Raw genomic sequence first — 24,248 nt, 5'->3', positions numbered from 1 at the left:
TTGTGCTTGGGTTTCAGTTATACAGTAATCGAGTACCCATCCCTCCACCAGTGCCCATTCTCCACCACCACTAATTCCAGTATTCCTCCTACCCCCATCCCCCCATCCCACCCTGCCTCTGTGGCAGGGCATTCCCTTTTATTCTCTCTCCTTTTGTACCATAAATTCTTTATCCACTCATCTGTCACTGGAAATATGGGTAATTTTCCCATCCTGGCTATTGTAATGAGTGGTGTAGTGAACGCAGGTGTACATAAACATTTTGAATAATGTTTTTGTGTTTGAGGGGTAGATGCCAAGAAGCAGAATTTCTGGGTCATATGGAAGTTCTGTTCTTATATTTTGGAGAAATCTCTCTTCTGTTTCTCTTGGAAGTTGGCATTCCCACCGACAGTGAAGGAGGCTTCCTGTCTGACCACATCCCTCCCAACACTGGTTCTTCCCAGTGTTTTTGATACCTGCCATTTCCATTAGTGTGAGATGACATCTCATTTTCCAATTTCCTAATAAGTGACAATGGGTGCCTTTCATGTGTCTATTTGCTATCCAAATGTGCTCTTCAGCACATGTTGATTTTCAATGAAAGATATTTAAAACCCATATAATGTTAGAGTTCAAATATTATGCCAATAGAAGTACAAGCTTATAAAAATATACCTCAAGAAGAAAAATACAAAGTGTTTAGTTAAAAATAAAGAACAAAAACATTGTATGAACTCTTAATATTTATATATAATCACTTCATCTTTAGCCATGTGTTTTCAGATATTGTTGTCACCCAGTCTATGCAATATAAGCACTTAGAATGCTTAACACTTCCAAATGAAAAATGAAAGCTCATGTGAAAAACACCAGGAGACCTCTTGGGAAAGGTTTAGAAAGTCTGTTGCAGTGGAAGTTGAAAGAATGAGCTGTGTAACCCGCAGGAGGGTTGCTTTCCTCTTGACACCTTCCTCCGTCAGCCAAGAAGAACTGGCTGTGCTCTTTTCCCTGCCTACCATAGTGTTGGGATTCTGGGGATGGTGTGGAGCATGGATCCCGGAGACAAAAGCTTAGATGAACTTTGCAGCTTTGTTATTCTGAAGGTCCTTTGCAACAGAAGTGGTCAGTTGTAGTGAGCACAGCCCATGAGTTGTCTCTGTGGGTGCTCCTGCCATGGGTGTAGTTCAGGAAATGAATAAGACCATCTTGCAGGTCCATGTCTTAGCTGGCACAAGGGACAGTGAGGAAGATATGGTGCGACCATGGAGACACATTTTCTAATTTTTACATAATTTCCTTTGCTATGCTAGGAAAGGGAAGAATTTTTCTATTGGTGCTATGTCCCGGCCCAGAAATTCTTCACTCAAAATTGGCAGGTTTAGACCAAAAAGGAAAGAGAGAACAAAAGGGAATGCCCTGCCTCAGCGGCAGGGTGGGGTGGGGGTGATGGGGTGGGGGTGGGGGGAGGGATACTGGGATCTTTGGTGGTGGAGAATGGGCACTGGTAGAGGGATGGGTACTCGATCATTGTACGACTGAAACGCAAGCACAAAAGTTTGTAAGTCTGTAACTGTACCCCACAGTGATTCACTAATAAAAAATTTTTAAAAAATTGGCAGGTTTGGGAAGTATTCCATCGCTGGGAGCAACCATCCAGCCAGCCTCTCTGCAGAAAGGGGCCATATTTAGGATGCAAGAGTATCAGTGGGAATTTCAGGACCTCTTTTGATTGTTACAAATCACTTACATGAGGTTTTAGGACTTATTTTAAGAAAGATTTTAAAATTTGGAATGATTTTAATGTCAATGGTATACCATACAAAAGAATACTATTCCTTTGAAAAAAATGCTTTTCATTATTCTTAATACATAGAAAAAATGTTTACAGTTTAATGTGAAAGGTAAATAGATAAATATTAGATGTTCAAAAATCATGCAGTTGGGGCTGGAGCAACAGCACAGCCGATAGGGCGTTTGCCTTGCACACGGCCAACCTGGGTTCGATTCCCAGCATCCCATATGGTTCCCTGAGCACCGCCAGCAATAATTCCTGAGCACATAGCCAGGAGTAACCCCTGTGCATCGCCAGATGTGACCCAAAAAGCCAAAAAAATGTCATGCAGTTTTCAGCAACAGTGATGGAACTGGAGGATGTCATGCTGAGTGAAGTCAGTAGGAAGGACAGGGACAGACACAGACCGAGCTCTCTCCTGTGTGGCCCTGAGAGGTATACGGGAAAGTAGCAACCAAGGGCCAAAAAGGCAACACAACGCGAGAACTGATCCAATGGCTGAGTTGTTGGGGAGTGATGAAAGGGAGTTGTTGGGATTCTTGGGGGCACGGAGGTGGGTGCACTGGTGATGGGAGTGGTGTTGGAGTTAAGTGTATAGGAAACTATCATGAACAGCATTGCAAGTCACAGAACCTCAATTGGTGAAACATAATAAAAATAAAACATAAAATAATTACATGATCAATCTAATCCTAATCTGGAAACATACATTATACAAAATATGAAAGAAGTATGTAAACATGATAATGATGACTGTCAGTGGTAGGAGTCTAGGTGATTTTTATGTTACTTCATAAACCCACCATTATCTAGATTCTTTATAAATCCAAATATGAAGTAGATATGTGACTGAAACTTGGTCTGTCTGCATTCCTGGGGGCCTGCCCCAACTCTTCTTAATGCCCCTGACATTAAGAGATGGTCCCAGGGCTCCCCTACATCCAGAGAACAGAGATCTGTTGCCCTGATGCCGTAGCTCCCCTTGCTAGAGTCAGGCTCTAAGGCTCAGTTTTTTCACCTGCAAAGTGGGAGCATAGCTTCTTCCTGACACTAGAGACTGTAAAGAAGGGCCAGTGTCAGGCTGGACATAGTGGACATCTAGAGAGCGGTGGGTTTCTAATGGCAGCTAGAGTTTAAAACCTAGCTGCTAGGACACAGCCACAGCACAGTGGGGAAGGCTGGGCTCACCGTCAACCTAGGTTCGATCCCTGGGAGCCCATATACCTCCCCACTGCCTACCCCACCTCTATCCCCCCAGGAGTGGTCCCTGTGCTCTGAGCTAGAGTCGGGAGTAAGCCCTGAGCACAGCCAGGTGTGTCCCTCAAACCAAAAAACCAAATCAAACAAGCAAAAAACCCCAAACCTCCCCACAGACAACCCCCCCCCCCCCAACTTCTTATTACAGGGGAGGGTCCCGAGTTCCCGGGGAAGGGGGCTCAGGAGGCTCACAGGTGTAACTTTGCTTCTGCCCGCACTGCTGAAGATTCCCTGGTCATCTCAGCGCCCCAGAGGCTTCCAGGGCCCATACAGGGCAGCGCTGGGTCCTTCCAGGGAACCACGTGGTGTGGGGAATAGATACTCACAGCTCAAGGGCAAAATTATTCTCTTTCCTTTTGCGTTGTGCCAAGGAACAAACCCAGCCCTCATGAATGCAAGGCAGCTGAATCACACATAGGGCCCTTGTGTACCAATTTTCTGCACCTATATACCCAGAGTCACATAAAAATTTCTCAGGCAAGTGGAAAAAGTTGAAGGCTGGCTTAAAAGTGTTGATATAAAGAAATCATGGTCATCATAGAAACCTCATTGGTACCTTATCACACAGCTCATATTCTGGTAGGACCGGCAGCTGGATTGCTCATGTGGCTGTGGCTGCAATTTCGCACAGACTTTCCTTTTTATCTCGAATTTCTATTTTAAATAGAAATCTTGCACCCAGGTTCACAGACTAGTGTCAGTGCCAGAAAGTGCCACCAGAAGGCGCTAGATCACTTACAACCAGCTTCTTCATCTGCAAAATCCGCTTCAAAAGAGACAAAGTTGTGTATGTTAAAATGATGTTCAGCCAATGCTTAAGTAAATAAGTCTCTTTGTTCTCCTTGGCTCTTACTTTAATTACTCTGCTTTTTTAGTTGGAATGTTCTTGTGCCTTCACTTACTTCCTTAGGACTGTTTAGCTTAGAGGAGTTTAGACATGAAACCCCGGTTTGCTCCCAGAGTTCCTTGGGCTCCTGTCCCAGTGATAGAGAGGCTGTGCTCCTCTCCAGATGCTTCTGGAAGGAAATGTATGGCCCGTATTTGCAGGAGGGAGGAGGTTGAGGGTTGTGACTTTTGTTTAGGCTTTTCGTTCTTAGGTCACTGGCCTTGGTCCCCGCCTGTGGACAGGTGGGCTCGGGGTGGACACACTGGGGTCTGTTATGTTTCTCTCTGCACTGCGTTTCCAGGCCGTCCTGGGAATGGGAAGGTGGTGGGTGGGGACGAGAGCTAGAACCCAGCAAGTTACTCCTGCTGGCCTGGGAGCTTGTCCACATCTGCTGGGTGTGTGTTTATGGTGGGATAGTATGGGGGTGGGGTGCGGAGAGGGGCACTTGCTTCAATTTCTTGGTTTCTTACATCAACGGAGTGGTTTGGCGAGGTGCAGAGCACACTGTGGGGACAGGAGCAAATATTCTGCTGCATTTATTTCTTTCTGGCACAGACTGAGTATGCCAGACACCCGTGCATGGCGCCCCTTCTCCCTGGACGGGCTGGCGTGCGTGGCCAGGGCAGTCCAAGGCACCCAGACTGTAGTAGAGAGAAGGTCTGGTTCTGATTCTGGTTTGGTTGTCTGCTGGGGCTAGGGGGGCGGGGCGGTTCTGAGAAGTCATAACCAAGACCTGTAAATGTTCCTTTTCTTTCTCACAAATAACCCTTTGAGGTGGGCAGGGAGTTCCTGTCTCAAGTCCAATTTGCAAATGAGGAAGCACAAGGAATGCATGAAAAGTAGAGAAGGCTTCTTGGGAGCTGCAGACTCCATCCCTCTCTCTTCCTGGAGGGGCAGAGCCAGGCAAAACCCTGTGAGTGCCAACCCACCCATCGGCCACCCTGGGAACAGGGAGGCACCAGTAATTGTTCGATGGTGATTCTTTGGCAGCGGAAGTCTGCAGTGAGTCCCAGTAGAGCCTGGGATTGGAGTAACACGGACCCTGCTAAAGGCAGAACCAGAAGAGCTGGGGTAGAGGGTATGTTTGGGGGGTCTGTGACCCCCCTATTGAGGTGGTTGAGATGAAAAAGGTGGTGACAGAAACACAGCTGGCCGAGAGAAGTCACAGAAACCAGTGCCTTCAGTTAATCGTACCCCAGCTGGCTTTCAAGAGGAGCTGTGGGGGATACATGGGAAAGCCTGGGACAGTGGGGGTTCATTATTTTGGGGAAGTTCAATTTTGTGCATGCAGGAGTTCATCCTGGAGGCTTCATGTCTCACTGGGGACACAGTCCTAGCCATCACCACTTTTTTTGGGTTGCTTGTGCTTTGTTTTTGTTTTGTATTATTATCTTTTGGTTGGTGTCTGAGGGGACCATGTATGGGGCTGGGGCAGAATTGGAGTCTGCTGCGTTGAAGGTAAACACTGTAACCCTCTACTTACCAGCTCTCTGGCCTCTGCGCTTTGTTTTTAAATGTAAAATCTTGGACTCGATTTAAGCAGAATCGAGTGTCCTTGTCCTAGGCTGTGGCAGCAAGAACAGCTATTGAGAAGGCCCGTAAGCAAAGCAATCTTGGGCCACAATTACCTTCTTGCACATTCCAAAAGCCCTCTGGGCCCGAGTTCCCCAGCCCAGACCTGGCAAGGACTCAGGGCCTTTCCATGCGCAGGACCACGACATGTTCCGAGTGGCCACAGTGTGGAGGACGAGTCTGGAGGTGTTGTCCAAAGGCGATTTTGCCTTCTGGAAAGTACTATCTATGCTTTGCTATCTGAGTACCAACCACTCAAGACCTCTGACTTGGCAACGTTCCTGCTATCCCGGCCTTACCACTTCGCCTAATGGGTGTGTCCTGAGCCCAGTGGATGTGTCCGGCTGGAGCAAGGGAGGCCTCAAAATCCTCCTTCAGCCTCTGCTCCGCGGTCCTCCCTGCACCCGAAGGCCTCCGCGGGCCAGGGGGGCACCTGTTGCTCCGCCTGCTGGTTGCTAAGGTGGCCGGTAGCACAGGAAGACCTGAGAGGAAGGAGAGAATTCCAATTAGGCTTAAACTAATGAGCTGGAAACTTTGGGGAAACCTCTGTGGGCAAGGAGGGAGCGCGCGATGATCTTCCTTTTAATTAGCCCTGGAGAAATGGGCGTCCCCGCCCTGAGCAGGGGAAAGCGGCCGTCCAGGGCAGCATTTCCGAGGCTCTGAGATCGGAGTGTTCCCGCGGGCTGTTGCCCAAACCCAGCCCCCTCCCCCGAGCAGGAGGGAGAAGCCCCCCGAGTGGACTTGAAGGGAAGCTGGGGATCCCCCTCTTCCAGGCACCCTCTGACGCGGTGGAGGGGGCAGCGAACTGAGTGGCCTGGGCTCTGGCACCAGGGCACCTCCTGTCCCTCATCTCTGCTTCTAGCCGGCCGGCCAAGGGCCACCTGTGGCTCGCCCGCCCCACGTCCCCCTGGCCAAGCCAGGTCGCTAGCAAGGGGGGCGTGGGCGCCCACCGGTAGGGGTCCACGCAGGGCGCGCCCCCACACAGAGGGTCCCCCTCTCCTCCTCTCTGGAGGCGTGTGTCCCCACGGGGACGGTCCCCACGGGGGGGTGGGGGGTCTCCCCCGCTCTACCGGCCCAGGGCGCCCGCGGGGGGTCACAGCCCCTGCCCGAGCGGCGCCCGGGTCCCGCGCCCGGCCTCGGACGCTCGACTCCCGCCCGCCGGGGGAGCGGGGGGCCGGGTCGCGGGGCCCGGGGGTCCCCCCTCCCGGGGCCTGCGCGCCCCGCGCCGCCTCCGCCGGTGCCGCCCGGCGGCCGCTCGGGCAGCGGCGGCGGCGGCGGCGTTCGGGGAGCGCGGGGCGCGCGCGGCGGCGGCGGCGGGGACGCGGGGGGCGCCGGCGGCGGCGGCGGCGGCGGCGGGGGAGGCGCGCGGGGCGGGCGCGGGCGCGGGGCGCGGAGGCCGCGGCGGGGGGCGGGGGCCGCGCACAGCCGCGACAGCCCCGCGCCCGCCCCGCGCGGCGGCGGCGGCGGCAACATGGCTGGGCGCGGGCGCTGGCGCCGGCGGGAGGAGCTCCCCCGAGCCCCCGCGCCCGCCGCGCGCGCCTAGCCATGGCAAATGGTGGCGGCGGCGGCCTGAGGATGAGCAGCCACATCCGCGCGCACCACCTCAGCCTAGACGCGTCCTCCTCCTCCTCCTCCTCCTCCTCCTCGGCCTCCTCCTCCTCCTCCTCTTCCTCCTCGGCCGCGGTCCACGAGCCCAAGATGGATGCGCTCATCATCCCGGTGACCATGGAGGTGCCGTGCGACAGCCGGGGCCAGCGCATGTGGTGGGCTTTCCTGGCCTCGTCCATGGTGACTTTCTTCGGGGGCCTCTTCATCATCCTGCTCTGGCGGACGCTCAAGTACCTGTGGACCGTTTGCTGCCACTGCGGGGGCAAGACGAAGGTAACGACACGCGCGCCCCGGGCGCCCGCCCGCCCGCCCCCCGCGCCCGCGGCCCCGCCGGCCGCCCGCGCCCCGCCGCAGCCCCCGCGGGCCCCGCGCCGGCCGGGGAGCCGCCCGCGGCCGCCCGACCCCGGCCCTTGTTTACCGCGGCGCCGGCGGCCGCGGCCGGGGCGCCGGGAGCCGGTGCGGGCCCGTCCCGCGGGCCGCGAGCGCTGCGGGGCCGCCGGGGGCGCGTGCCGCCCCGCACACCTGCCCGCCGCGCGCCCGGCCCGGTGGGCGCAGGGGCGCACGCGAGCCCGCACTTGGGAAACCTGTTGGGACTGAGTTGGTGGAGGGGCACTCGGAAGGAAGGGCAGCGCTTTGGGGGCTCGGGCGGAGATCCCGGGGGTGGCCTCGGTGCGGAGGGAGCGGGGAGCCCCGGGGTGGGGGCTCGGGGAGGGGCGCAGGGAAAGTTGGGGAGCGGTCCCCCGGGTCGGGAGGGAGTGCACGGAGGCGGCCACTTCAGGAATGTGCCGAGCTGAGGTCGCACGCGTGATGTCACCTCCCCGGCCCTGGGGGGACGCCCCGCCGCCCCAAGCCCGCGTGGGCCTCTGTGTTCCCCGTCCCGGCCACGCGCTCTCGGCCCCGGGGAAACGCCACCCGCAGCGCGGGCCGGGGCCGCCTCCTTCCCGCTGCGGCGCTGCCGGGGCAGCTGCTCGGCTCGGCTATTCCTGGCGCAGACGCCCACCCTCAGCGCGGCCCCGCACACCTTCGCCAGGGATGCTGCGGGCCTAGCCCGTGGGGGCCTGCGCCCGGCTCTCTGCCCCCCACTCCGCCCGCCGGCTCGAGGAGAGGGTGGGGGCGGTTTTTCACGGGGAAACTGCAGGGTGAGAAGGAAAGGGCTGCCGGCCAGAGTGAGCGAGCCCGTGGCTCTTTTGGAGTAATTCCTCACTTAGGGGACTTCCGAGGGCCGGATTGGGGGTGCGGTGGGGAGGGAAGGTGAAAGGGAGCACTTTCCGTCGGAGGAGGCTGAGGGCGAGCTTCGCGGCCAGGCCCCACCTGGAGAAGTCAAGTTAATTCGACTTGGTGCAGCAGCGTCCTGGGGGCGCGGGGCGAGGGGAGGCGCGGGGCTGGCCAAGGCCGGCGCCCAGCACTGGGGCTCCGGGGCGCGCTCGCTCCGCTCCCGGTCGTTAATTATACATCGCGCGGGGTGCCGGAGCTCAGCTGGGTTTCGTGGCGGACACGTTGGTGTTTTGGAAAATACTGGTGTGTTGGAAATGAGAGCAAAAGAAAATCCAGTGCTCGCTTCCCTTGCCCCGGGTGGGGTGGGGCCTTCGCGTGGGACCAGGCGTTTCGCTGTGGACTTCCTTAAGTTCCCTTCTCAGCCCGCGGTCGCCCCTTCCCTGTGGAGGTGTGCGCCCTGCCAGGGTCCCCAGCAGCCCTCTTTGGGGACCGCTGAGCTGGAGGGCCCCGAGAGCACTCTTTGCCTTTGCCGGTCCCTGCGTGAAACAGGCGCTCGCGGTGGGTTCCCGGGCTCTGCTCCCACCTCCCGCCTCCATACTAGAGCTTTTTCTTTTCCGGATACTCAGTGGCTGGCCTTTAGGGGAGAGAGAATTCTTAGTTGAGTGCTTCCAAAATGTTCCGATTTGTGTTGATTTAAAAAAAATTTTTTTTTTGTCAGCCGACTTTCCTCCAGGTAGTGTCCATCATTCCATCATGGTTTTTATTTTCAGTTTTTCTCAATGAGTCCAAAGAAATGTTGGTGGGCTTGGGCTGGAGTGATAGTACAATGGGTCGGGTGTTTGCCTTGCACGGAGCCCACCTGGGTTCCATCCCTGATGCTCCATATGATCCCTTAAGCCTGCCGGGAGAATTCCTGAGAGTAGAACATAGAGCCAGGAGTAGAACATAGCTGGGTATACCCACCTTCCTAATCTCCTGCACCTCCCCACCACCAAAAAAGGAGAAACGTTAGTGTTTTTGTGATCCTGGGGTTTTAAACATGGCTTCTACTTTTCCTTGTCATATTCTTTGTCCTGTGGCGTCCCTGTGGTCGAATATTCACATAAAGCGTCTGCTTCCTAAATAACCACCAAGTGTGACTGCTTTGAGTTTTTCTCAAGAAAACTGAGTTTTGGCAGTAATCATGGGGAGAGGGCGTAAAGAACCCCTAAATCATTGGTTGGTTCTCTTTTGTAGCTCCAAGTCCTGTTGAGTTGATGAGACTGGAAGTTTCTACAAGGATCCATCCTGGCATGAGCGATGATGACATTTGATTGATGATGTGATGCCAGTGTAGATTAAGATCAGGTCACTTTTCATATTGCCACAGTTCATTTAGAGAGGTGCCCAGGAACTCTGACTCGGCCCCTTGTCCGCTCCACCAACCCTGTGCAGCCTGCCTATTATACCCAATTAGAATAACTTAGGCCTTTTCTGTGCTTCTCTTTCTGCCCCCAGGTCTGTTTTCTGAGCGTTCATTCCTTTCTAGCCCTCTTTCTCTTTGACTTGCAAGTATTTGGTGGTCCGTTGAGCTTCTCTACAGAGGAGTGATTTGGGCTTCAATTCAGAATCTTTGCTAGTTTCCTCAAGCAAATCCAGGCTGCTTTCCTCCAGAATTCCACCGATGCGATGCCTTCTTCTTGCTCACATCCTGATGCTGGTCTGGCCCAGCGATGAGGTCCAGAGGATCGTGAGTCTGTCGAGCATCCAACAGTGTGCAGGAGACAGGTTTCAGCAGAGACCCCTGGACTTAGAAGCCTCACACAGCTCTGTCCTTCTGATCAAAGGATCCTGGTACTATTAGCACACCCCTGGGGGACCCCTTCCTCAGTGCCTGCATTTCAAACGGGGAATGGCTTTTTGATTTGGGGAGAGGGCCTGTGGGGATTTTAGAAAATTCAGGAGAAAACTGTTCCTGTGTTCCCTGTTGGGTCCTTTGATCCCAGGGCTGTGTGTGTTCAGGAACGGATGGTTTCATGTCGCTGTTATTTTTCCATCCCGGGGGCTCATCCCAGGTCTCTCTTCACTTCACCAGTGACATTTTTCTCGGCGGGGGTGTGTAGGAAGCTGCTCTTGCAGGCTGAGGAAGGCAGTGACCTTGAAGAAGTCTCTCCCTGTGTTTACACTGTGAGGGGCAATGTCTGTGGGCGTTGACACTCCTTCATACCCCGGGATTCATGTAGTTGAGTGGAAGGAGTCAAGGAATGCCAGGGCAAGGGTGCAAAAATGCAGGCTGGAGTTGGTGACCCACCATCATTTCCTCTTAGGTGTCTTCCAGTCTCTCTGCTGCTCTTCTTCCGTTGCTCTCTCTGGGGAAAGTGAGGCAACTTCCTCTGGAGCAGTGGCTTACAAGGGGGCCTGCGTTTGGCCAGGCCTGCACTCCTTCTGGCTCTCATTCTGAGCTGGCATCCCTTGTAGAGGTTTGGGCCGGACCGAGGCTGGTCTGCCTCGGTGATGAATTGCCGAGGTATTGTCTCCATGGCTGTGTCTGAGAAAACAACACATTTTCTCTGTCAGGTTCATGACTAATATAAATATCAGATCCTATTCCAGTGTGTTAATTACCCGGGGTCTGGCCTGACGCATCCAATCAGGGCTGGGGCCAGCACCTTCCGATTCTCTGCTCCAGCCTGACTTGGGTGCCTGGGGACAGGCCGCATGCTGGCCTTCAGATCAGATCCCTCAGGCTAGCCTCAGAGAAGTCCTCCCCTCCTGGTCGGTGGTGGAAGAGCTGCAGCTGACCTTCCCTCATCTGGGAGCTCTCGCTTCCCACTCCTGGCTCTCTTGATGGAAAAGCATGCTTTGGGATCACACAGATCCAAGGGCAGACCGTGCGGCTCCCACTGTTAGCTGGCCTGATTCCTGTATTCCCGAGAAGGGTATGTTGCTTACTCTGAAGCATTCTTGTAAGAAGGGGCAGTAGTGGGTACCTTGCCTGTTGCAAATGACTGGCACGTCATGAGTTTATGGGAACTAGGTAATGGGAGTGTTGGAGCTTCACAAAGTGTCGTTGAGCTTATTCCCTCTCTCTTTCTCTCTTTCTCTCTCTTTCTTTCTCACTTTTGAGGCCACACCTGGTGGTGCTCAGGGCTTATTCCTGGTGGGCCTCAGGGGGCCATAGGATCAAACCTCTGTCAGCAAGCTCCCTACCCACTGTACTATCTCTCTAGTCCTGCTTGTTTCCTCTTTGTTTCTTTGAACTTACAGCCATCAAAGGACACTGGCTTCAACTGATAGAATGTTTTAGAATGTTTGCCTGAGTGAAACGTCTAGACTAGAGTGTCCCAAAGTGGACAATACCACCCACGCCCCTCACCAGAGGACTGGAATGATCCAAGGGAGGAATAATAACCTTTGATACAGCTTGGGGGTGGGTGGATGCTGTCCACTGGCATTAGAGAAGATGTATTTCTAGGGTGATGCTGAGAGATTTTGCTTTCTCTTTCTGAGAAGGGGACAGTAGGCCCAATAAAGTATGAGAAACTCTGCTCTGTAGACCCTGAAGTCTGTCCAAACACCAGTCAGGGTCAGACTAAGATTTGGGCCCTTGGCTTTTGGCTTTGCAAGGCTAGAACACGTGTGTGTGTGTGTGTGTGTGTGTGTGTGTGTGTGTGTGGTGGTGGTGGTGAGAGGACAGGAGGTGCCATGGAGGAGGACTCATGGTGGGGAGTAGTATTTGATGGACTTTGAGATCACGGACCTTGTGAGGCCTCCGGAGTTGGAATGCTACAGGGATAAGACATCTGGTGGGTAAGCGTGGCTGGCCAGTGCAGCCTTAGAGAGTGACTGACTGGATTCCATCCGTCTTCCCTTTGTCCGGCACCCACAGACTTGTACTAGAGCAGCTTCCTGCTGAGGGGCCCCTGAGCTGGCTTCCCCTCACCTCCCAGGAGCAGCAGTTCCCTGAGTGCTCTGTGGGGCCAGGCCCTGAAAGTATTCTTGTGCGATAGAATTCAGAACCTGCTTCATAGCCTTGGGATACCCCCTACCCCACAAACAGAACAAACTGGATTAACCTGCTCCTGAAGGTGCTTGCTTTGGGAAAATTTACCTGGACTTCAGGCCTGCGATGCCATGTCTCAGAGTCAGCCCAGAAAGGACTACTGTGCTCTGTGCCTCAGTTTTCTCACCTGCAAGCAGGGAATGGCAGCAGAGTCCAGGGAAGATGAAGATGGAAGCCATTTTCCTGTAATAACTGGACACTGGTGGCTGGAGCCAGGCAGGGAATGGACCATGGAAGGAATATTGGCCCGGCCTTTGTGGGGGGATAGAAATGATTCCCCACACTTTCCCAAGCAATTCCCCAAGATTTCCCAAATGATCCCATGGACCTTGTCCCCCTTTACTCATGGCTTCCTCCCTAGAGGGGTCATTCGTGGGGTGTGGGAGCAGGGCATTCAGGCTGTCTTTGGGGCTCTCTCAGGATCCACAGGCAAACGGATCCTGGTGCTGAAGTGTGGCAGTTGGCATGGATTTCCATGCCAGGATCTCCTTCCAGAGTGTGTGGCAGGGCCAGCCCAGCTCACACCTGCGTGGCCGTGCTAGCCTGTGAATCGCAGTGACCAACACCACCTTTTAGGGACTCTGAGTGCTCGAGGCTCTGGACATGCCACTGGGATTCCTTCTGGCATTTGTCCTGTGCAGTGTGTGGTCATTCTGAGCCTGGCCAGGGATGGTCCTTAGGCCAGAGCATGGGGTCAAAGTTGAGCCCTACAGGCCCTTTGAAATGCCTCTGCCTCTGAAATGCATCCAGGAAATGCATTTTCAGCAGGTGGAATCTCGGCAGAGGCTGATGCAGTGGGAGCTGGGGTGAGGTTGCAGGGTGCTGTGACCTGACCGCTTGGGAGAGAGAGCCCAAGGCTTACTCTCTGGAGAGCATCTAGTCTTGGCGCTTCTCGAACCCTAACCAAGCACGAATCTCCTGAGAGGAACTGTTAAGATACAGATTCTTACTCAGACAGTGCCTGGTAGAGCCTGAGAATCTGCATGAGAAGCCCCAGGTGCATTGCACCCGGGTAGTGAGACTTGGTTCATCCCTGATCTGCAGGCAGGCCTACCCCACAGACACCCCCCCAGACAGCCCCACATGCGTGGACTATTGAAATCTTCGTCTTTGAAGTAAAACGTGCTTTTAAAACATGGGTACAGCCTCACAGTGGGGCTGACCACCTCCATCCCTACAGACCACCCCAAGCCTAGTTTCCACATCAGATTGATCCCCCCCCCCCCACCCCTCTGGTTACCACCAGTCTGTTCCTTGTATCTAAGAGTTTGATTTCTCTGCCTTCTTATATGCCTATTTTTATTTATTTATTTTTGCTGTTTGGGTCACACCCGGCGATGCTCAGGGGTTACTCCTGGCTCTGCACTCAGGAATCACTCCTGGCAGTGCTCAGGGGACCATATGGGATGCTGGGATTCAAACCCAGGTTGGCTGCGTGCAAGACAAACGCCCTACCCACTGTGCTATCACTCCAGCCCCCTTACATGCCTATTTTTAGTTTTTGGTTTTTAAAATTTTCAACCACTCCTGGTGTGTTGCTCAGGGCATACCCTTGGCTCTGCACTCTGGGTTCACCCTTGGAGTAGCTCAGGGGACCATACACAGTTGCCTTGGGTCAAGTCTGGGTTGTCCATGTACAAGTGCCCTTCCCACTGTCCTGTCTCTTAGGCCCTTCCATGCCTGTTGTCACACATTGTCACATTGTCCTCCCATTGTTCATCAATTTTGCTCAAGCAGGCACCAGTAACGTCTCCATTATAAGACTTCTTGTTACTGTGTTTGGCATATCGAGTCTGTCATGGGTAGCTTGCCAGGCTCTGCTGTGCAGGCAAGATACTCTCCGTAGCTTGCCAGGCTCTCCGAGAGGGGCGGAGGATCGAACTCGGCTCGGCAGGGCTGGCTGTGCGAAAGGCAAACGCCCGATTGCTGTGCCTGTTACTTTTTAAATTTTATTTTAGGCACCATGATTTTACAATATTGCAGGGTTTCATGCAAAAAAACCATTCTAATACCACGCCCTCTCCCCAGTGTCAGCTCCTGTCTACCATGCCTCAGTGGGGGACCTCCACCCCTTCTTCTTCCTCCATCTCCCCTACAGTGATCTGTTTCCTATTAAAGACCAGTTCTCAGTTTGTGTTGTCTTTGTGTGTTTTGTTTGTTTGTTTTTGGGGCCACACCCAGTGATGTTCAGGACTCACTCCTGACAGTCTCTGGAAACATGGGGTGCCGAGGAAAAAACCCGGGTCAGCTATGTGTAAAGCAAATGTCCTACCCACTGTCGTATCCCTCTGGCGTTGAGTACTAGTTGTTCCTTTACTGTTTCTTTATATCCCACGTAAGAGGGAGCTCATTCTCTATTCCTCTCCTTGTAACTTCACCCAGCATGATCTTCTCCAGGTTCATCTGCACAGCAGCAAATTTCATCTTTTCTTAGAGCTGAGTAGTCTTCCATTGTGGAGATATTCCATAGTTTCTTTACCCAGTCGTCTGTTCTTAGACACTGGGGCTATTTTCAGACTTGGGCTATTGTGAATATTGCTACAATGAACACAGGAGTCCTACATGCCTCATTTGCAATGTTGAAATCTCCAACTCTTTGGCCTGGGGATGGATGAGAAGAAGCTTCACTGTGTGGAGCAGCCAGGTCAAGGAAACTGCTCGCATGTCTTCACCTTACCCCCGTTCATCCTGGTGCTTATTCCTAAGGCTGACTGGGTGCCCCCTGCAGAGAACTCCTGTGCTGTGGATTAGAGTTGGGTTGCGATGGGCCAATGTGCCATCTGACAGTGTAAATGCTCTCTATGGTCAGTCTCAGGCCTTATAGTCATGTTACATAGGGTGAGGCTGCCTCAAGGCCAGCGGCTGGGATGGCAGTTCTGCCAAACCACCTTCCTGCAAAATTAAAGGCTTGTGGTGTGGTGAGGGCTGTTCTTCGTTGATGCTCGAGAAGCCAACTGCCGACCACTCCCTCGGGAGTGTTTGAAGGCTGTGTGCTGTGAGATGACCAGGCAGATCTACCACAAGGACCTGGGTGCACCCACCCAGACGGAGGCGCCTATCAGGAAGGATGGGGCCCAAGATCCAGATCTCAGGGTCCAGGGGGACTCGTGGGCGGGGCAGTGAGTCTCCACTTGTGTGTCTTGAGAATTCCAGCAGATGAGGCTGAAAGCGGCTCCTTTTCTCACCACTGCAAGGCTTTTCACAGTTCCCTCTGCCAGGGACTTTTCCTTTGAAATGTGCTTTTTATGTTTTCCATTGTCATGGGGGTTGGGGTGGGGAGGGACGGGGGAGATCTGGCCTCAACTTGAACCACAAGTGTCTTCAGCAGCCCACAGGAAGGTCTCATCTAGCATCATGTCCAGCACATAGTAGGCCCTCAAGGGCTCCTGGCATTTACTATTTGCTTTGTGTTTGAAGTGCTCACTGTGTGCTTCGAGCCAAACGGAGTCCCAGGAATAGCAGGGCCTAGTTTGGACGGTGTTTGGCGTAATGCACTTAAAGGTGGAGGGCGATCCCTCTCCATGGCTATTCGGCGGGGACTGGGTGCAATGTAGTGAATGGAGACACGTTTTGCTCCTTTTGAGTGAGTTGTTAGAAGCTATGGGAAACTTTGGGTGAAAGTGATGGACCTGATTTGGTAAAAATATGACGTTGGGGTGATTCCTGGTTTTTCATTTTTCATGTCCATGTCTTTCTTGACCAGTGGATAAGAGGTGAGCTTGTAAGGGCCCTCTGTTGTGTAGGCATGGAATAGCAGCTTTGGGCGCATAGTTGCTCCGAGGGGAAATTTGCTTTGGCTTGATATTGTGCCCGGATCATCTCTGGGCCATTCTGTCTGCTGCCAGCCCGGGAAGGAGCGTGGCTGTCTGGGCACTGAAAGGCACGTTAACCTGCCACTGTGGCTCCTTTACAGGGTCAAATTCAAAATTACCCCAAATGTCTCATAGGCTTTGAATTCTGCAAAATAAATCATTGCAGTCCCTGGCAGGACTCAGGCCTATGTGGGACCGTGTGAGGATCTAACCCAGGGCCGCACACATGCAAGGTCCATGCTGCATCTCTCAAGCGGATCCCTGGCCCTGCTTAGTATGTTGTATGTTGGCGCGTTGATCTTCCCGCCAGGGTTCTTGGACAGGTCAGCTCTCGGCATTTCTAGATCATTGGCCATCTCCTGCTCCTCACCCTTTCCTTCCCCCTTCTTCCATAATGATTCCCGAGAAGTCCAGGAGCAGAGGGACTAAGGGTTTGGGGTTAATGGATAACAAACAGGGCATGATCCTAATGAGCTTAGAAGTACATGGCACCAGAAAGCTGGAGTGAGAGGGAGCTCAGGGGCCTGGGGGCCCTTTCCCCCGGCACCATTCCTGGAACTCTTGTGGGACACATCCACTTAGAGTGATGGAGACGACCTTTCTCCAGGCGCTGGCTCAGTTTATAGAACACACAAAATAAGTCTTGGTGGAAGACAGATTATTATTATTTATCATCATCATCATCATCATCATTCATTTTGGGTCACACCTGGTGATGGATTCCTCCTGGCTCTGCACTCAGGAATTACTCTTGATGGTGCTTGGGGGACCCTATGGAATGCTGGGAATCGAACCCGGGTCAGCCATATGCAAGGCAAACACCCTACCCCAGAAGGCATCACTCCAGCCTCAGAAGAAAGATTTTAAAATGTTCCTTCAGTTCAGCAGGTGCAACAGAGCTGGGTGGTGTCACTTGTCAGCATTGTTTCGGAGATGCACCTGCCGTCCGTCCATTCATGCTGCTTCCTTGCAGAAGCCTCTCTTGCTCATGGCTTTCCTGGCATCCCTCTCCCATAGTGCAAAGTGTCCCCTTGTCCCTTGCACCCAGCTAGCGGTGTGTGTGTGTGTGTGTGTGTGTGTGTGTATGTGTGTGTGTGTGTTGGGGTCCCCTGGAGTTGGATCTTGTTAGGAGCTGTGGCCGACCCTCTGTTTGCCTCCCTCCAGTAGCCATGCCCTGTGCTGCCGGAGTTCAGGTTCCTTCACAGCTTAGCGCGGGGCTTGGCTGGGAGCAGATGTGATTCTGGGGACCTGCCAAGAATCCAGATGTCCAGCGCAGAGAGTTTGTTGAGAAGTTCGTGTTGGACTCTGCTCGGCGTCAGCTCTTCCCAAAGGAGAAAGAACAGGGAGCGGATCTGGAGTCTGTTTGTGTGTCACAAGTATAGCTACTGCCTTGTGCCGAGACTTGTTCCTTCCTCAGTGCCTGTCTGGTCACTGCTCTGGGCCTCTTGGCTCTGCAGGTGCCACTTCCTTCTTTCTGGAATGGAAAGAACCTCACAGAGACATGAGGAAGTGTGTGAAAGTGAAGGAAGGTGGCGGGTGGAAGGGAAAGGGAATCAAACAAAAGCAGAAGCCCTCCTAGGATCTCAGAATCCATCCACTGTCTAACCGGATGGATTTTGCATTAATTCCCTTCACCTTTGAGTGAATTTATTCGCAGAGAATAAACCTGATGAACAGCCTCGTGCCTGCGGAGTGAAGCCTCTTGGATAGAGCGATTTCCCCATGGGCCGGCGATTGCCTTTCAGTCGAGAAGTTCCACCTGACTAACTGTCGTGTGGGGGTACATGGGCCAGACGGGAGGGGTTGTAAGGCTGAGCCACGTTCTGCTCTGTGTGCTTGTTAGAGAAGAGCGAAGAGAAGTTGGTGAGGTGATGGATAAGGGTATGTGACGTTGGTAGGTGGCGCCACTGTGGTTCATGGAAAGAAAAAGGTGGATATCCTGTGTTAATCAAGCAGGGAACTTGGACGCCAGCACTCTAAGGCCGGGAGGAAGATGAGCGGGTTTTATCCAAGTGCCGGAGACGACCTCTACCACATTATCCTAGTCGGCAGTAATTCCCTATCCCGTTTCCCTTCTTGGTGCATCTGGGAGCACTTTCTCACAGTCTTCAGCGGGTTGTTTTAGCCGCTTGGGAAGTTTGGCATTTCTCTCTTGGGGGGTGGTCGGTCGACATGCTCGTCCACAGTAAGTTTCTGGAAGGCTCTTGGAGCAGTGTCTATAGCTGAGTGAAGTCAGTGGTTTATTTCAGTTTTTAAAAAATGAACCGAAATCTTTAGGTTCCTCTATAACCCTGTTTTGTCCTGATGAGATTATTTTTCTAGATGCCTCAAAAATCCAGAGTGCTTGCTCTTCAGGGGAGGTCCCCGGGTTGGCTTCCAATATTGCTTGGTTCCCCAGCACCTCTGAGTCTCCCTCTCCCCAAAAGAAGAAATAAAAAGGTTTCTTTTATACCTTTAGTGTTTTACACTTTTGTACTTAATCCTCTGTACTTTTTGGTCATTGTTGAAAAATCGACAGTGCAGAGAGGCATGTGTGGAGATTTATCCAAAAAATAGAAATAGAAAATAGAAATAGAATTCCAATATCACCAAGCCATACTGCTCCTTGGCATCTGTCCCAAAAGACAGAACATTAACCCCAAAGGATAAACGCACACCTATGTTTATCGCCATGCTTAGTACAATAGTCAAATATGAAAACAACTTAAATGCCCACTGATGGATAAATGGATCAAGTAGTTGTCTATATACACAATGGAATATTATGCAGCTGTAGGAAAGACAAAATCATGCAACTTGCAAAAACATGGATAGAACTAGAGCATATATGTGTGTGTGTGTGTATATATATATATATATATGTATGTATATACACATACACACATCATCCTGAGTGAAGTCAGTCAGAAGGAAAGGAATAAATACAGAATGATCTCTTTCATATGTGGGACTTAAAGATACACAGGGCCAAAGGCGACACAACTGAGTGCTGAGTTGTTGGGTGGGTGGGAGGAGCGTGTGGTGAAAGAGAGAGGCATTGGGAGTCTTTGGAGGAGGAAGGTGGGTACACTGGTGATGGGTGTAGTGTTGGAATTATATGCATGGGAAACCATCATTAACAGTACAGTGAATCACAGAACCTCAATCATTATACGATGAAAGGAGGGCCGGCACTGCCAGGAGTGGTGCCTGAGTGCAGAGCCCTGAGCATAGCTGACCATGACCCGGAAACAATAACAACACCAGCCCTCCTCCAAAATAAAAAACCAAAAAAAAAAAAGGGTATGCAACATCAACTAGGATGATAGGATGATGATAATATAAAAATTCAGAAAATAGCAGGTATTGGCAAGGATTAGAGAAATTGAAACTCTTGTGCTCTCTTGGTGAGAATGCAGAATGATGCAGCTGCATGGCGGGTCCTCCAAATAATTTAAAAAAATAGATTTCCTATATGATGTATCCATTCCACTTCTGGTCCATAGCCTAAAGAAGACATTGGCACACCCATGCTCATGGAAGCATTATCCCAAGAACCAAAAGGGGAAGCAATCCAGATGTCCAGTGACAGGTAAATAGCTCAACTAAATGAAATGTTATTGGGGTTAGAAAAGTCTGACACACATTAGAGCATGTTTGAGCTCTAAAGGCATTATCCTGAGACATTATTCCTAGACAGAAAGCAATGGGTGATTCCTTTCTATGAGAGATCTTTAGGAGTCAGTTCAGGAAACTGGAACAATGATTTCTAATGGCAGGGGAGAGTCTTGTGAATTGGTGCAGAGTTACAGTTTTCCAAGATGAAAAGTCCTGTACAGCTTTGTGAATGCATGTAGTCACTCTCCACTGGACTCTTACAATGGTCAAGATGGGCAATTTTATGTTGTATCTATTCTACCACATTTAACAATTTTTGGGGGGTGGGGCAACACCTAGCAATACTCAGGGATTACTCCTGTCTCTGTGCTCAGGGTTACTCCTGGCTCTGTGATCACTCCTAGCGGGGCTCCAGGGACCATAGGGTATGTTGGGGATTGAACTCAGGTTGGCCGTGTGCAAGGCATGTGCCCAATCCACTGTACTCTCTCTCCACCCCCCCCCCCCAACTAATACTTTTTTCAAAGAGAGGAAAATGTTCTCTAAATTCCACCTCCTGGAAAGGACCCCAGTGATGTTTGTGCACATTTTCTTCTGAGACACGTGCTTCCTGGCGATGGGTGAGTGGTGGTGGGGCTTGAGGGGTGGCTAATATTTCAAGTCTAAGGAATTAGAGTTCCTTGAGAACTCTACAGTTCCTGTGAGAACTAGCCAGGATGACCTTGTTTGATTTAGAGGTCTTCATCCTAGGAACAGGTGCTCAGGACTTACTCTTGGCCTCAGGATTGCTCAGGGATCACTCCTGGGATGCTCAGGTAACCATAGTCATGCTAGGGATCAAACCTAGTTGGCAGACTGTGATGCAAATGCATTCCCCACTGTCTTTTCTCTCCAGCCCTGGGTAGTCATTTCCTGAACCAGACTTCAGAGCTATGATTTCCACCCAACTAAGAACCCGAGACTGAACCGGAAGCAGTTCTGGTTCTTTTGCAGATCTTCAGAGTGATGGTTGATTAACCTGTCTCCAAAACGTTAGTGCTGACTTGGATGAGGTGGCATCTTTAGGAATGTGGGCATGCAGGGCTCATCCTACTTGTCATGAATAGGAAAGTCCCCAAAATAAGTTTTCATGACTGAGCTTCAAGTGATAGGGCCACGCCAATCTTGAAGTTTTTCTTTTCCTTCTTGGCGTGTAGGAAAGTTGGAGAAAGTCTTAGATTATAGACTAAAGGCACACTTGGATCGTGCCTATCCACTGTTGTGGATGCTCTTCCTAAATCCCGTCGCAGAGTGGGAAGGTTCCAGGTGCAGGTGACTGCGGCCGCTGAAGCAGGTGTGTGAGGGCACCACCTGCACGCTCGCTGACCTCAGGCGTGACACTCCCTTAGAGAGGGCAAGCAGTTCATGTGGGCACTCACCACATCACCTCTGTGGGTTGCATAACACTAATTCGAGGATGCTGCCATGTGCACACTCCATTTTTTAAAAAATTTTTATTAGTGAAACACCATGAGGTACAGTTTTAGACTTACAAATTTTTGTGCTTGGGTTTCAGTTATACAATGATCAAACACCCATCCCTCCACCAGTGCCCATTCTCCACCACCACTGATCCCAGCATCTTTTCCATCCCCCTTCCCCCCATCCCATCCTGCCTCTGTGGCAGGGCATTCCTTTTTATTCTCTCTCTCCTTTTGGGTGCTGTGGTTTGCAAAAGAGGCATTGAACATTCCATTTTAACTGTCATAGCTTCGTGACACTAGTGCTGCCCAGAGCCACAGAGCACCAGGTAGCTGAGTATACTCAGGAGTGTACAGGTGATCAAACCCTAGATGGAGACGCTGGTTTCAGTTTTTATACCTGGGGTTTCACTCTCATAGTGGGGAATGAGAGTATTTCTTCCAAAATGAACTACATATTCAGGTAGTAGTTGTTGCCTCTGTTAGCCCATTTATGGCCAAGGAATCAGGTACGATGGAATTTTTTTTTTTTGAATAAAGTCAGGAACTTTTTCATTTTCCAGTGACAGGCAAGGAAAGCACTGTAGTTTTAATTGGCCCCTTCTCGAAGTCAGAAGCTGAAATGTTATCATGCAAATCTCTCCTGAGTTGCATGGAAACTAATAAAATCACGAAGGTTTCTATTTGTACTCTCTGAACACAGACGGTAATGAAACCGAAACAGGCCTCTCCAGGGATGATGCTATTTAAACGCGAGGCAGAGGTTTAAAGCGTTTTTAATGGTGAGAAGAGAAACCTTGCGTGGAAGAGGGTTTGTTCTTGCCGTTCCCCTTCCCCTGAGTACCTGCTCGTCTCTGCTCCCTGCACACCTTGACCTCAGAGAAAAGGAATATGGTTTCATTGCAGACCCAGAATCCAGCATATTCCCAGGCCTGCTTCAAAGAACAACAGTCCAGTGTCCAAATTCTGTCTTCGGCTCCCCCCATTTTCAGCTTTGCACTGATCGCAACACTTAATTATGCTTTTGTTTGTGCTTTTATATAATTTTTTTTTTTTGGGCGGGGGAGGCCACACCAGGCGGTACTCAGGCTTTACTTCTGGCTCTGCACTCAGGCTTTACTCCTGGCGGTGCTCGGGGCACCATATGGGATGCCGAGGATTGAATCCCTGGTTGGCAATGTGCAAGGTGAGCGCCCTACCTGCTGGACTATCTCTCCAGCCTCTGTACTCTTATTTTGACCAGGTATTTTAGGTGAGCTGCTGTAACCGAATTCTTAAGAAAAAATACAAACACAGGCCAGAGTGATAGGTAAGTCACTTGCTCTGAACATGACCTATACGAGTTCAACCCCCCACACTTCATATGGTCCCCTGATCACTGCCAGGAGTGATCCCTGAATGCAGAACGAGGGGTAACCCTTGAGCACAACTGGCTGTGGCCCACAAACAAAAATACAAACATATACTTTTTCAAGTAGTGATCATGGTAGTATCCAACACTGTCTTAGGCCCCTGCTGTGTTGCACTGTTCCATCTTCAGAACAGCTCTGCGGAACCAGTCCTTTTGCCCTCTGCATTTGACGGGTGAGAGAACAGAGACATAGAGAATGAAATGTATTTGGAGTCTTCCTGTGCTGTCTGTTAATCTTACTTCATCTTCAGGACCAGGTAGTGATGTGTGTGGCGGTATCAGACACTGGTATAGAGGCAGAGACAGAGGGGAGGGACCGGCCAGGGTCACACTCTCCTGAGGGCTGAGCTAGCGTGGAACTGGGAAAGGATCAGCTATTTCCCTGCCCTTGCCTCTCCCTCTCTGTGATCCATCTGCCTGGCTCACCTGTGACACAGAGAGCGGGAATGATGAGGACACAGACAGCGTGAAAACAGGGCCTGGTGTGTCGACCTGGGCTCTGTCCCAAGATGGGGTGTGAGAGAGAATTCTGCTCAACCAAATAGAAAGTAACCTTAAAGTCTTTCTAGACCATTTATTCTCTCTGAACCTGGATTTACTTTAGGGAAAACAGCGCTTGGACCACGACTCTGCCTGGTAGCCGGGTGTCTGTGTGCAGTCGGGCAGGTTGCTCACTGTTATATTATTATTTATATTATCAACATTAATATTATATTAATGTTATATATACTGTTATATTATATTATCAATATTAGGTTTGCTGTGTGGCTCCTGTCAGATAAGGCCCGCTGGTTGTGATGGGGGAGTTGGGAGTCATGGAATGAAATGCAAGTATTTTCTTTTTCTGAGTACTAATCTGAAAACTTGTAGAAACCACTATTTTTACTTTTTAGTTTTTTTTTTTAACTTTTTTAGCCACACCCAGAGGAATTCAGGACTTCTGACTTCTGGCAGGACTTCTGGTTCTGCACTCAGGGGTCACAATTTTTTTTTTTTTTATGTAGGAGCACTGCTGTTTATTCAGCCACTGATTAGGCTGGTTGAATTGGGCATGAACTCCACTTTCTTTCTTTTTTTTTCATTTTTTATAATTTTATTTATTGAATCACCGTGAGAGCAGTTACAAAGCTTTCAGGTCTAAGTGTTGGTCATACAATGAGACACCCGTGCCTTCACTAGTACCCATTCTCCACCACCAAAAACTCCAGTATACCCCTGTCCCACACCCTCCCCCTACCTGTGGGGCAGATGATTTCCACATTACTCTCTCTCTACTTTGATTACATTCAATATTTTGACACCAGACCCACCATTATTACTTGGGATTTTACCCCAACACTCAGATCTGCTGAAAGGGCAACAGTAGACAATTTGTTTTCTATTTCTGGTTATGAATAACATATGATGTCATGCGGCCACAGTAGTGGCCACGCAATTTTGAAACTCCAAAATTTTAACAATTAAATCTGGAGGGATTTCTGCCCACACCTGCTGGGTTCCGAGATTTGTTCCTGAGTCTCTTGGGTCATGGCTGTTAAGCAGCAAGATTGGGAGCCAGAGAGGTCTTTTGTGGGCAGCGACTTGGGGTCTCAATGGGGTGGAGAGGAAAGGGCT

At 51.3% G+C, this 24,248-nt stretch overlaps 1 protein-coding gene across 20 annotated transcripts in view; it reads left to right on the top strand.

Moving 5' to 3' along the window:
* Window positions 1-6,913: 6,913 nt before the first annotated feature.
* Window positions 6,914-24,248, top strand: part of KCNMA1 (potassium calcium-activated channel subfamily M alpha 1) — a 771,897-nt gene continuing 754,562 nt past the window's right edge. For all 20 annotated transcript variants that reach the window (XM_056113556.1, XM_056113555.1, XM_056113550.1 and 17 more), the window contains exon 1: window positions 6,914-7,370. In XM_056113556.1, the coding sequence (XP_055969531.1) occupies window positions 7,035-7,370 (336 nt within the window). In that variant the 5' untranslated portion in view covers window positions 6,914-7,034. The remainder of the gene's footprint in view (window positions 7,371-24,248) is intronic.

The sequence above is a fragment of the Sorex fumeus genome, unplaced genomic scaffold (genome assembly GCF_029834395.1).
Source record: "Sorex fumeus unplaced genomic scaffold, SorFum_2.1 ptg000020l, whole genome shotgun sequence".
Lineage (NCBI taxonomy): Eukaryota > Metazoa > Chordata > Mammalia > Eulipotyphla > Soricidae > Sorex > Sorex fumeus.
The sequence above is the reverse complement of the archived record's forward strand: the minus strand, read 5'-3'. Positions and strand labels throughout refer to the sequence as shown.